Source organism: Stomoxys calcitrans, chromosome 1, assembly GCF_963082655.1.
Source record: "Stomoxys calcitrans chromosome 1, idStoCalc2.1, whole genome shotgun sequence".
In the NCBI taxonomy this organism is placed as follows: Eukaryota; Metazoa; Arthropoda; class Insecta; order Diptera; family Muscidae; genus Stomoxys; species Stomoxys calcitrans.
In genome coordinates this window covers 51561224-51576205 of record NC_081552.1, presented here as the reverse complement: position 1 = coordinate 51576205, position 14982 = coordinate 51561224, and the positions used below count along the sequence as shown (strand labels likewise).

The 14982-nt window shown below is 37.7% G+C and overlaps 1 protein-coding gene across 2 annotated transcripts in view; it reads right to left on the bottom strand.

The window, feature by feature from the left end:
* Positions 1-14982, bottom strand: part of LOC106093662 (uncharacterized) — a 129620-nt gene that overhangs the window by 11024 nt on the left and 103614 nt on the right. Inside the window, exons 1-2 of one of the 2 annotated variants that reach the window (XR_001222389.2) lie at positions 12193-12433; positions 8331-8678 (exon numbers count right to left, since the gene is read on the bottom strand). Coding sequence is in view for 1 of the 2 variants with exons in the window: in XM_059360577.1 (XP_059216560.1) it covers positions 12193-12444 (252 nt within the window). In the remaining variant the exon portion in view is untranslated. Of the gene's footprint in view, positions 1-8330; positions 8679-12192; positions 12445-14982 lie in introns of those variants that run through there. The other variant, XM_059360577.1, reaches the window with a different exon arrangement.

The window sequence follows — 14982 nt, the reverse complement described above, 5'->3', positions numbered from 1 at the left end:
GTCAGGAAATAAGTCCTGTTTGGGGGTGCTGGTACGGCCTTTCAGATATTTCGCGCCAATGTGGATATAATATTGGTGACTCTTCTCCCAAATGCCTTTCATTGGAGCCTTATATTGCTAAGGTCGGTAAATATGTCCGGTATAGGGGTGTTTTAGGGGGTGAGGCGGATCTCAAATATCAGATCATATATTTGGTGTCAAATAAATTTCTTATGAACGCCATATACTCCATTATTGGTTTATATTCCATTTGGCTGGTGGCTTTGGAGGTGGGTCGGCCCCCTAGATATCCAACTCTAAATACTTTATTCTCTTGGATTTGGTGGTGGTTTAGAGCAGACAACTCTTTGCCTCGAAAGTGGATATCAGATTCATACTCTACTCCCAAAAACCACATTGGAGCTACATATTGCTATAATCGGTATATATGTGTGGTTTAGGGAGAGTTTATGAGGTGAGGCGTCCCTGAAACCCTTTTTGCCATAATCCACAAATATGTCCAGTTTAAGGGGGTATGCAGGGTGGGGCGGCAACGTACTTAGCCCTGAAAAATATCTGCATCGTGCTCTACTTTCAAATCTTCATTTTTGAGCCCCAATTGCCATAATAATTGAGCCCCAATTGCCATTGATTAGGGGGAGTTTATGGGGTGGCTCGACCCCCAAACATTTGGCCTCAAAATTGAATATCAAATTCGTTTTCTACTATCAAATACCTATTATTTATCGCCATAGTAGGCAAGGAAGATTTGAAGGGAGTTTAGAGGCGTACCTGAAGTAATATCAGCATTGTGCCAGAGCACGATTTAGTTTGAGGCCCAAATTGTCAAGCATTTTTAAGGATGCTATCGATATTCAGCGCTACGGGCTCGTTCATATTAACACTATTTTTATACCCACCACCGACGGATGGGGGTATATTCATTTTGTCATTCCATTTGCAACACATAGAAATATCCATTTCCGAACCTATAAAGTATATATATTCTTGATCAGCGTAAAAATCTAAGACGATCAAGACATGTCCGTCCGTCTGTCCGTCTGTCTGTTGAAATCACGCTACAGTCTTCAAAATGGAGATATTGAGCTGAAACTTTGCACAGATTCCTTTTTTGTCCATAAGCAGGTTAAAGTCCGAAGATGGGGCTACATCGGACTATATCTTGATATAGTCCCCATATAGACCGATCCGCCGATTTAGGGTCTTAGGCCCATAAAAGCCACATTTATTATCCGATTTTGCTAAAATTTAAGACAGTGAGTTGTTTTAGGCCCTTCGACATCCTCCGCCAATTAGGTTTAGATTGGTCCACATTTGGATATAGCTGCCATATAGACCGATCCTCCGATTTAGGGTCTTAGGCCCATAACTGCCACATTTATTATCCGATTTTGCTGAAATTTGGGACAGTGGGTCGCGTTAGGCCCTTCGACATCCTCCGTCAATATGGCTCAGATCGGTTTAGATTTGGATATAGCTGCCATATAGACCGATCTCTCGGTTTAGGTTTTGGGGCCATAAAAGGCGCATTTATTGTCCGATGATGCCGAAATTCGGGACAAAGAGCTAAGTTAAGCCCCTCCACATATTTCTGCAATTTGGTCTAGATCGATCAAGATTTGCATATAGCTGTCATATAGACCGATATCTCGATTTAAGGTTTTGGGAGGTCCAAAAAAGTCGCATTTATAATCCGATTTCATCGAAATTTGAGTTATGTTAGGCTCTTCGAGTTTTTTCTGCAACTTGCCCAAGGCGGTGCAGATTTGGATTTAGCTGCCATATAGTCCTTGGCCACATAAAAGGCGCATTTATAATCCGATTTCACTGAAAGTTAACACTGTGACATATGTTAGGCTTTTCGACATCCGTGTCGTATATGGTTCAGATCGTTTATTGAACAATGATTTGTACTTCCTAGTATTTGGTTCAAATCGGAACATATATCGATTTAGCTGCTATGGGGCATAAGATATGCATTTTTCAACGAATTTGACGAAAGGTGTTTTACATATATACCCCTAGGTGGTGGGTATCCAAAGTTCGGCCCGGCCGAACTTAATGCCTTTTTACTTGTTTAAGAGTGAAATTGTATACAAAATTCCAACTCCACTCTTAAATACCTTTATTTGATACCCCATATTGTCAAAATCGGTACACATGTCCACTCGGGGGGTTTTGGGATGGGGCATCCCCCCAGGTTATTTGACCCCCAAATTTTTACCAATTTCGTGTTTTTGGGGTACCATAAATTGACATACAAAATTTCGCTTAAATCGGTGCACGCATCTCCGAGATCTGGCGTTTTTGAGAAATGCGGTATGGGGGAGGGTCCGCTCCCCCTTCGGATATCAAAAAATGTAGTACCCTATTTTCATCGGGGGCCCAAACTCTACCATCTGTGAAAATTTTATGAAAATCGGTTCAGCCATTTTTGAGTCTACACGGAACAGGACAAACATACAAACAAATAAACAAACAAAGCGCAACAATTTCATTTTTATATAAAAGATAGATACATACAACCATAGGATGGAGATATACTAATCTAGTCGTTCCATTTGTACACTTCGAAATATTGATCTAAGGCCTCACAAAGTATATAAGGGTGACTTTTTAAGAGGTATAGGAAAGTCAAAAAAACACACTATTTTGGTTGTTTTGGGTCAAGGTTATGAAACAATAATTAAAACCCGATGTTTAAGTTCTTGAAAATTGTCTTATTTTGAAAACTCCAATATTTCGAAAACAAGCGGTGCTTTTTTTTCAAAACAAAACAATTTTCAAAAACTTAAACATCGGTTTTTAATTATTTTTTCATGACCTTGAGCCAAGACAACCAAAAACGTATAAAATAACAAGTAAAAGCGTGCTAAGTTCGGTCGGGGCGAATCTTATATACCCTCCACCATGGATCGCATTTGTCGAGTTCTTTCCCCGGCATCTCTTCTTAGGCAAAAAAGGATATAAGAAAAGATTTGCTCTGCTATTAGAGCGATATCAAGATATGGTCCAGTTTGGACCACATTTAAATTATATGTTGGAGACCTGTGTCAAATGTCAGCCAATTCGAATAAGAATTGCGCCCTTTGGGGGCTCAAGAAGCAAAATAGAGAGAGCGATTTATATGGGAGCTGTATCGGGCTATAGACCGATTCAGACCATAATAAACACGTATGTTGATGGTCATGAGATGATCCGTCGTACAATATATCAGGCAAATCGGATAATAATTACGACCTCTAGAGGCTCAAGAAGTCAAGATCCCAGATCGGTTTATATGGCGGCTATATTAGCTTATGAACCGATTTGAACCTTATTTGACACAGTTGTTGGATATTATAACAAAATACTTCGTGCAAAATTTCATTCCAATCGGATAAGAATTGCCCACTCTAGAGCCTCAAGAAGTCAAGATCCCAGATCGGTTTATATGGCGGCTATATTAGCTTATGAACCGATTTGAACCTTATTTGACACAGTTGTTGGATATCATAACAAAACACGTCGTGCAAAATTTCATTCCAATCGGATAAGAATTGCGCACTCTAGAGGCTCAAGAAGTCAAGACCCAAGATCGGTTTATATGGCAGCTATATCAAAACATGAACCGATATGGCCCATTTACAATACCAACCGACCTACACTAATAAGAAGTATTTGTGCAAAATTTCAAGCGGCTAGCTTTACTACTTCGGAGTTAACGTGCTTTCGACAGACTGACAGACGGACGGGCATGGCTAGATCGACATAAAATGTCGCGACGATCAAGAATATATATACTTTATGGGGTCTCAGACGAATATTTCGAGTAGTTACAAACAGAATGACGAAATTAGAATACCCCCCATCCTATGGTGGTGGGTATAAAAAGGGTCAACTATACACAAAAAAAAAACACATAAAATTCAGAAAAATGCATGCAAACTTTATTTGAATCGAAAGTACAGTAATTTAATGTTTGAAGATTATTTCATGCAAATTTTGACCGTAACTGCGCCTTAAATGGTCAATCCGCTTAATCCAATTTTGGCATACTCTTTGCATCATTTCGGCCGGTATCTCACGAATCAATGCTTCAATGTTGTCTTCAAATACTACAGTTGAATCTGGCTTGGCTGTATAGACATGAGCATTAACATAGCTCCACAAAACATAGTGAAAAGGTGTTAGGCGGCCAGTTGACCGGTCCCGAAGTGAAGTTAAATGTTCACCAAACTCGCCTCTCAATAAGTCGATTGTTACGCTTGCTGTATGGCATGTGGCACCGTCTTGTTGAAACCACATGTCATGAAAGTGAAGCTCTTGCATTTTGTGCAAAAAAAAGTTGGATATCATCTCACGGTAGCGCTCACCATTCAAAGTCATGTTACGGTTCGCATCATCTTTGAAGAAGTACGGTCCAATGATGCCACCAGCCTATAAACCGATTCATTGGTAGCTCTTGCAATGCTTCTGGTTGATCTTTACTCCAAAATCGGCAACTGTGCTTATTAACGTACCCATCGAGCCTCGTCGCGATGAACTTTATTAACAGAGCACGCATTTTGATAATAAAATTCAATAATTTGCAAGCTTTATTCGTTTGTAAGACGATTCATGGTTAAATCATACACCGAACTGAAGTTGTTGAAGATATTTGACAGTGAAACAAAACACGAAACGTGCGTGAGCTGTTTAAACTAGTGTTGCCAAAAAGGTTATATCTCGAAAATCACCCTTTACATTTTTGATCGTTTTGACATTCTGAGACGATCTAGCCATGTCCCTTCGTCTGTCGAAATCACGATAGCGGTCGAACGAATAGAACTAGCCACTTGAAATTTTGCACTAATTCTTCTTATTAATGTAGGTCAGTTGGGGATTGCAAATGGGCCATATCGGTTCAGATTTAGATATAGCTCCCATATAAGCTGGCCTCCCGATCTGACTTCTTGGGCCCCTGGAAGCCGCAATTTCTGTCCGAGTTGGCTTAAACTTGCACAGAGTCTTCTGTTATGTCTTCCCACAATTGTGCCAAGTGCGGTCCAAATCGGTCTATAGCCTGATATAGCTCCCATATAAACTGGTCACTCGATTATCCTTGTTCGGTTCCTAGAAGCTTAAATTTTTGCTGGTTTGACAGAAGTTTGGTATGTAGAATAAAATTTTGCCCTTCAACTTAAGTTAGTATGTTGAGATTCCATTGCAGGATATTGTCCGGCTTAAGAAAATTGTTTAATGGTTTCTATTCAAAAAATAGTATAGTAAAAATAAGATTTTAAGACCAAAAAAAAAGAGCAAACGGATTAAATTACCTTGTTTTGGCAAAAGTTTTTGGCAAAATCCATGGTGGTGCGTTCCCAAGATTCGGCACGGCCGAACTTAGCTTTTACTTTTTTTTTTTTTTTTGTTTCTAAATAAAATTTAGACTACAAATTTCTTTTAAGACAAAATTTCATTAAAACCTATACTTTTGAGAAAATTTCGGTCAAATACTTTAAGGAAAAATTCATAAACATTTTTCTATTTTCCCTGAATCCAAAATTGCAATGATTTTTTCTTAGGAGTTTAAATAATACTTTCTCAAAAAAAAACATTTTATTGAAATTTAGAAAATTCCAGTAAATTCCATACAATAAAATGGTGGGAATTTGTGACAAATACAAGGGATTGAAATTTCTTTATGGCACAAAAGACTGTAAATATAAGCATTTTTATACCCTCCACCATAGGATGGGGGGGTATACTAATTTCGTCATTCTGTTTGTAACTACTCGAAATATTCGTCTGAGACCCCATAAAGTATATATATTCTTGATCGTCGCGACATTTTATGTCGATCTAGCCCTGTCCGTCCGTCTGTCTGTCGAAAGCACGCTAACTTCCGAAGGAGTAAAGCTAGCAGCTTGAAATTTTGCACAAATACTTCTTATTAGTGTAGGTCGGTTGGTACTGTAAATGGGCCATATCGGTTTGATACAGCTGTCATATAAACCGATTTTAGGTTTTGACTTCTTGGATTTGAATGAATTTTTGCACGTAGTATTTTGTTATGATATCCAATCACTGTGCTAAGTATGGTTCAAATCGGTTCATTACCTGATATAGCTGTCATATAAACAGATCTAGGGACTTGACTTCTTGAGCTTCTAGAGGGCTCAATTCCTATCCGATTTAGCTGAAATTTTGCATGACGTATTTTATTCTTACTTTCAACAACTGCGTCAAATAAGGTTCAAATCGGTTCTTAACCTGATATAGCTGCTATATAAACCGATATGGGATTTTGACTTCTTGAGCCTCTAGAGGTCGCAATTATTATCCGTTTTGCCTGAAATTTTGTACGACGGATCCTCTCATGACCATCAAAATACGTGATTATTATGGTCTGAATCGGTCTGTGGCCCGATACAGCTCCCATATAAATCGATATCTCTTTTTTTTTACTTCCCCCAAAGTACGCAATTCTTATTCGAATAGGCTGACATTTTACACAGGTCTCCAACATATAATTTAATTGTGGTCCAAACCGAACCATATCTTGATATCGCTCAAATAGCTGAGCAAATCTTTTCTTATATTCTTTTTTGCCTAAGAAGAGATGCCGGGAAAATAACTCGACAAATGCAATCCATGGTGGAGGGTATATAAGATTCGGCCCGGCCGAACTTAGCACGCTTTTACTTGTTTTACCTAACCCATCATCTGACAAATTCTTACTTTCCGATTTAAATTCGCGCAGGAATGAGAACGTTGCAATACTGACTGCTGGTAGACTGAGCTTTAACTAATGAAAGAAACAAAAACGAAAAATTTGCCGTTTTTAGTACATAAACAAACAAAATAAATCATCTTTTTGTGCAACAAATCATCTGTTGCTGTAAGAAAACAAGGCTGTTTTAAAAGAAATTTTTAATTCTTGCATAAGAAGCGTACAAATTTTACTATAACCAAAGTTACTTTAACTACAAAATGTTACAAATTCGCAACTTGTTTTGGTACTTCCCCAATAAATAGAATTGTTTGTCGCAAAAATAGTCTAAACAGTTTGTTTTCTTTTTGCGTGGAGAATTTCCACTAAGTCAATGTTTATAAAATTTCCCCTAAAGAAATCATTACAGTCAGATTTTCTCTAAAGACAAAATTCACAGAAATGTTCGCAAATAGACAAAAATTCAAAATCTTCATATGACAAACTTTCAGTCTAATGTTCTCTTAAGACAAAATTTCAGCAATATTTTCTCTAAAGACAAAATTTAAGAGAAATTTGCTATGAAATAATTTTTGAATGAATTTTTTTCTGAAAACAAAATTTCTAAGAAATTTCCTCAGAAGCCACATTTAGTTGAAATTATTTCTCAACTTTGCCAAACATGTAAATTAGATTTCTTCATATAGTAAAAATTTAATGAATTTCTCTAAAATGTCATAAAATTTTTTGTGCTACTCAAAATTTCAACAAAATTTTGTCCGAATGTTATCTAAAGACTATATTTAAAGATTTTACCTCAGAGGTTTTTCTATTGTAGTCCCCCTTTGAATTGGCTACCCACCCATTCAAAGTAAACCCAACCTTAGCATCAACATAATAGAAGCTCTGTTTCGTGTCAACTTTACTTGTTCGATATATAAAATAGAGAAATGCATGAAAACTTTCTTTGTTCCCCCATTGGCTTCCGAAAATGCCAGCAATGTGTGCTCATTAAATATTTCCTTCAAAACTTTCCAACAGTGGACGTTCTGTTGGTGGCAACATTTCCAACAGATGTTTGACATCAGAACTATCGACTCTGCATTCAGTAGCAGAAACATCCTTACACCATAAAAAAACAGCCAAAAGAGAACTAAAAAACGAAAAATGGCAAATACTTCAGCAGCAGGTTTATTTCAAAAATTAAATTAGACTAACGAACAAAAGAAATAAAAACGAATGCACAAAACCAAAAACAAAAATATTCCTAATGATTTGTTTATAAACTGATCCACTTAGATTTTGTAGAAAAACAAAAAAAAAAAAAGAACAAAAAGAAATGCATCATTATCCAGAAAAGAAAGCAAAAGGAATGTTCAGTTCTTATGGTTAAACAAAACTTTATTATGAGAAATGGTCTATGTCATGAAGAAGTTGTGTGTTATCACAACAAAAAATAAAAAGCAGCTTAGGTCTTCAAAACTAAAAATATTAAATTCAAAAATTGCCCTAATTTCCAAGAACAGGGAATATTAAATAAAAATTCTTGGAAACTTTCTAGGCATCAAAATTACTTTACAAAAAATGAAAGAAGGACTGCGATCTTAAACTCTCAAAATGAATATCATAAGAAAAGTGTCAAATCCAATTAATTACCTTTATCAACATCATCGTCACCATCTCCCGTAAAACGTCAAAGACGTCAACCACATCCTAATCGTCATCTTCTGCCTTTCATCAAAGAGGCAATGCTGGGTTTGACTCTTACCAGACTTCTTTTAATCAGCCTTAGGTGAGTGGCACCAATTGTCACCGCTGAATGTTATCTTTTGGGTTTTATTTTTACCCTCTTTTGAAACGTGTTTCTCTTCTTCTGGAGTTTTAATGATTTTTATGATTTCATTGAAACCTTGTTTTTTCTTCTTATATTTCTCCACAAGCGTACGTGATTTTGATTTTATTTTCATTCTTATTTTGAAATTTCACAACTTAAATGAAACGGAAACTATTTTAAGTAGGTTTTGGTTTTTTGTTTTTGATGTCATGAATCTTTTCAATTTTTTTTTCATAATCCCAAAAAAGGGCATAACTTGATCTTGTATCAACTAGAAATTTTTGTATGTCAATGTTCATACATCACAGACTTACCCTTAATAGAGTGTGTGATGGACTAATAAGAATTATGTCAATACCTTTTTCTACAGAGATGACGGAAGGTAGGATTATTTGAGTATCAAACAACTTTTTTCCAAAATACTTTTTCAATTGACATCATTAACATATTCAAGTACGATTTTTAAGGCAATTTTATTAAAATATGGTCAGATTAGATTATGTTTAAGTGGTAGTCTGCCATCGGACTCACTAAGACGTTTTCGTCCCTTGTGACACCACATTAAACCGAAGATCGAGTTTAACACAGATGCCTGTCATCATGGCCCAAACCTGCGTGGCCCATGAATGCAATGCGTCTACCAACCCCCCACGCACAGTAACCTTTAGATGAGTACCACGTATTTGGAAGTGTCCACCTTCTTGGTTAGGAGCGGAGCACTCCTTCCGATCTATGGGTGACGGCATCCGGTGGAAAACGCCACTCCAAACAAAGCTTGCTATCTAGCCGTGATTTAGGTCCAAACCACATCCACCACATTACTCCCTACTGGGACCTCAACATTGTCTGGCTGGAACCAAAGTCCCAGAGGTCATGACACCCAGATTGAAGTCTCCGATCGGACTTCGTAGCCTTAAAATACTATTACCAGACGAAAAAGGAATCGCCCTAAGCCGACCTACAGCAGCATGCACAAAAACAACATACACCAAGACGATATACACAAACAGGACACAACATCCCTCGCGGGACACGCCATATACATCAGCTCCAACATGGGATGACCGATCACAGCCACAAATACAACGGGAATCAGCAATGGGCAAATGCCACAGCATCAACATGGGCAAGCAGGTTCTAGGCCATGTCATGCGCAGCACAAAATCACTCGGTCGCGCCAATACAGCAACACTTCGTTACCTACCATTGCATTTACTTTTTTTTAAAAAATCCGCAATTACTTCTTGGGCAACCCTAATAAATACTTCCCTGGAAAAGGTGGCCAACCTTGCAACATGCGTCTCGTCTTCAAAGGCCCTACTGAAATCCCACACCACCACGTAAATCTACATCGCGCCTAAATCTGTAAAGTCTGCATACTGAGCTGCCGAATATCCCCATCGGCCAGCTAAGAAGCAGTGAGCCAATCTTCACGTAATTCACGAATAAATCAAGCCGGGATGTGCCAAGCAAGACACTCAAGCAAGCAAGCCAGCATTGCCCCCCTCTGACAAGTGAGAATCTTCTTTCGTCCAAGGACAGTCGCGGCAATTCGTGGTACATAGGCGCTCCATAAGTTGCGCAAGCAAAAAATAGACCACCATATACGGACGATACAGCGCCAAGATGCACTTGACCAACATTTAATTTTTTGCTTGTATCCTCCGCGACGACAACATTAACACGATCGCTCAATTCGCGTACAATGCCCATGGCCTGCTCAACCCGAGTTTTCAACGCAAATATCGAATCTCCCTCAAAAAGGATGTTCTCTAATGCTGGCTGCGCCAGATCAAATCGTGGGTGGACGATTCCGCGACAAGATGCCCTTGACCAACATTTCACGGTTTTATCCTCCGCGACGTCCCAACCAACACGATCGCTCAATATGCGCACAATGCCCATGGCCCGCTCATCCCGAGTTTTCAACGCAAATATGGAATCTCCCTCAAAAAGGATGAGCAAATTATCCGCATATGCACTGTTTCTAAAGTACTCAGCGAAGCTTCTCAACAGAGGATCTATCATAAGGTTTCATATATATGGATCACATATGGACCCCTTAGGGCAGCCGCTTTAAATATCCTTCCAAACCATATCCCTAGCACTAACCACGCATGCTCTTGTAGCACAGAAGTAACTACAGCAGACAGAAAGTTCCCGACAACCTATTTCGCCTATTATCTATGCCATGAAAGATAATTAAACGCGCCTTTATAATCGAAACATATGCGAAGGACATTATTGGCGTTCGACTCGCTCACATAATTCTGCACATCATTGCAGGCATCCACAGTGCACTTTTCCTCCGGAAAGTCGAACTGGTATGGAGGAATACCATCCTCTTAGCTCTCCCTTAATCTTGTCACCATTATCCTATCCTGTTCACTTCTGCAAGCACGGGGAGGTGACTAATGCCCCGATGCGATCTGGGATTGCTCCTCAATCGATCGGGCGATTTCAGAAGGACCATGACTATTTCAGAAGGACTAGCCTACTTCGACTCATCGTTTGGGGATCCACTAGACATGAACAGGTATAGTCATCCAGATTCTTTTACATATCTTTCCAGTCATACCATCCACGCCATGTGACCTCCCGCTTCTAAGCCGGCAGACAGGTTCCACTATCTCGACACTTTCCAGACTTGGAGGAGGCACGATTATCTCCACATTCGAAGCCTGTCCGTGCTCATCCGCATCAGGACAGAACGTTCTTATTAACACTCTAGCACACTCGTTCCAAGAAGTCAATACATTGTCCCCCGCTCTAAAACCGCCCAGGTCACTCCGGCACAGTCTCCCTAAAACTTTCCACATAAAAATGCCAGTTCACGTCTCGATCTTTCCAGCACCTACACCATTTAGTCGATACTGGGGGTGACCATAACCGCAATCGGATTATGGTCACTTGTACCCCATTCGACACAAACCCTTCACCTAAACTAGTAAGCAGTAAATGCCGCCCCATTTGCAGCGGGAACATCAATGTCACTAACGCCTGAAGGCCCATCAAAGGAATACTTCTCGCTCTGTACGTTAAACACACCGACGTCATTTAAAGTCAACCACTTGCTGAGCAATTGCCACGATGGCGATTCTCATGACCAAGCGAAAGTTGGGTCATTTCGAGAATCACATCAGGGAAGTTTCATTGGTGTCTAGACTTAGGATGAGCGGATTGCTACTCGCAAGTAGTAGCACCGTGTCCATATACCTAAGATAGGTCTCCAAGTCGGCGCTAAACCTACAATAGCCCTTCTGCACAAATGCACGGGTGGTAGCCCACCACCGTATTGTCGGTGGCGCTGTCATCTATAATCAATCGCTAAAAAGACTGATCGTTGAAACACCCCATCATCCATCAACTCCTTCAAGTTCAAGCCTTAGCCGTTTCAAATCATAGCCAGTCTGCCTTTCCATTTCCAACAAATAAGACATAAAGGCAGTAAGAGCATCAGATTTTGCTTTTAGAAAGTAAATGGAAATATATCAGCTGTAGTCATCGATGAAAGTTATGAAATATTTGGCACCTCCTTGAGATTCAATATGCATTGGACCGCAAACGACTGTATGAACCAATTCTAGTGGCATACTCGTCACAGTGGTTCCAACGGGTTTAAATGAACGGACGGACATCTTGCACAATGAGCATGTAACACAAGAGTTGCAATTATCAAAATTACCTTCTAAGCCTCGCACCATGTGATGTGCTTCCAATTTCTTTAAATCGTTAAAATTTAAGTGTCCAAATCGGTTGTGCCAAAGAAATTCCTTTTCATTTTCGGTCGTCAACATAGTGTAGCTTGTATTAGCGTTTATTTGGTATATGCCATCCATCAAATTAGCATTAAATTGAGATTTTCCGAATCGATCAGAAATTTTGGCCTTATCTTTAGAAAATTTAACTGTGAGTCCATGCTCAGTCATTTTGCTAACTGAAAGAGAGTTAGATTTCAATTGGGGAAAATACAAAACATTTTGAAGTTTGATTTTCAACCTCCGTGTCGTATATGGTTTAGATCAGCCTATATTTGGCTATGGCTACCAAAAAGTCCAACATTTTACTCTACAAAATAGAGTAAGGACTTGTACTTATTAGACCACTCAATGTCTGTGTTAAATTTGGGCCAAATCGGACCGTATTTCGGTATATGTAGCTGCTATAGCGACATATCCCAGCAAAAAATTGTTCCTGCCTTGGAAGCAGTACGAACATATCCTATCATTTCGCATTTTCAATGTTCAATAAGTATGCATGAAGCTATCATATAATGTATTGTAATATTCTTTAAAAATTTTGCAAAAAAATTTGGTTTTAACATACTTTTGTGCAAAAATCTATTACATGTGGTATGAATGAAACATGGCTCTAAAGTATGGTACCGATCAGCGGTTGTGTATGCTAATAATGTTTTGAGCTCATTTAACGAAGTTCGAGTAAAACATTTCGTGCTCCACGAAAGCTACTCATGCTTTAAAACGAGTTGAAAATCTTCAGTTAATTTGCGAACAAACAGGTTATCGCATTATTCTCAAAAGTTTTTTCAGACTTAATTCAAATTTGAATAATTTTGTTTCATTTATTTCTTAAATTAATTAATATAAAGCGCAATCTGAGACTGAGTTTTGTAAGTTATTGACATTTTATTTTTAATTACCCACTGCAAATAAAAGCAAAAAACAGCAGAAAACGGTGTTTTCATTGAAACAATTATTTGCATAAAAAAGGCATATTAAACTTGTGGTGCTGATGTTGCATTTGTGATGTTAAAAAAAATGCGCATTTTGGACCTTCTTATAATCGCATTTAAGTGGGACATCGCCCACAAAAATCATGTATGCCGGAAGCAACAGTGTATGCTTATGTCACGATGGTTTTAACTTACACTATTGCATCTGCACCTACACTATTGCATAATTCAATTTAAATTAAATTAAACTTAATTTAATTTAATTTAATTTATGCCGGGAAAAGAACTCGAAAAATGCGATCCATGGTGGAGGGTACATAAAATTCGGCCCGGCCGAACTTAGTACGCTTTTACTTGTTTGTTTTGTTTTGTTTTGTTTTGTTTTGTTTTGTTTTGTTTTGTTTTGTTTTGTTTTGTTTTGTTTTGTTTTGTTTTGTTTTGTTTTGTTTTGTTTTGTTTTGTTTTGTTTTGTTTTGTTTTGTTTTGTTTTGTTTTGTTTTGTTTTGTTTTGTTTTGTTTTGTTTTGTTTTGTTTTGTTTTGTTTTGTTTTGTTTTGTTTTGTTTTGTTTTGTTTTGTTTTGTTTTGTTTTGTTTTGTTTTGTTTTGTTTTGTTTTGTTTTGTTTTGTTTTGTTTTGTTTTGTTTTGTTTTGTTTTGTTTTGTTTTGTTTTGTTTTGTTTTGTTTTGTTTTGTTTTGTTTTGTTTTGTTTTGTTTTGTTTTGTTTTGTTTTGTTTTGTTTTGTTTTGTTTTGTTTTGTTTTGTTTTGTTTTGTTTTGTTTTGTTTTGTTTTGTTTTGTTTTGTTTTGTTTTGTTTTGTTTTGTTTTGTTTTGTTTTGTTTTGTTTTGTTTTGTTTTGTTTTGTTTTGTTTTGTTTTGTTTTGTTTTGTTTTGTTTTGTTTTGTTTTGTTTTGTTTTGTTTTGTTTTGTTTTGTTTTGTTTTGTTTTGTTTTGTTTTGTTTTGTTTTGTTTTGTTTTGTTTTGTTATGTTATGTTATGTTATGTTATGTTTTGTTTTGTTTTGTTTTGTTTTGTTTTGTTTTGTTTTGTTTTGTTTTGTTTTGTTTTGTTTTGTTTTGTTTTGTTTTGTTTTGCTGTCATATAAACCAATCTGGGGTTTTGACTTCTTGAGCGTCTAGAGTGCGCAATTCTTATCCGATTTGGCAAAAATTTTGCACGACGTGTTTTGTTATGACTTCCAACAACTGTTCATAACCTGATATAGCCAGACCACAACACCATAGAGCATTATAGGTCTGACAACTGCAGTATTTAACCAGTGCATGATGTGCGGTCTAAACCCCTAACATTTGCCAATGGCGAGTCGAAATAGGGCTGAGCTCGCTCGCATTTTTTGTTAATGCTCTTTTAATATGTATATGACTGGCATGGCCTTTAGTATCTAAATTCGAAAAAAAAATTATGGAAAGTATACAATCGGTGGGGAATATAAACATCCACTGAGCCACACATATACATTTGTATTTTATTTTTTCTTCTAGCATCCCCTCATATGCAATAGCAGAGCTACTGCTATAATAGCAGCAAACTTAACTACAAATATTCAGCAGACAGTGTTTGCTTTTATCACCAAACTTTTTTTCTATAAGTGTACCAATAGCAAGCTCTTCTGGCGCTACTGGAAAGCTTTCAGGGAAATGTGTTTCAACTAAGTAGTTCTAGTGTTTCCTTACTAGACGTTGTACATACTTGCTTTGACGTCTGAATGTATCCAGCCGTAATAGGTCTCGAGGATAGGATCTTCCTGAGCCTAGAAGTATTAAA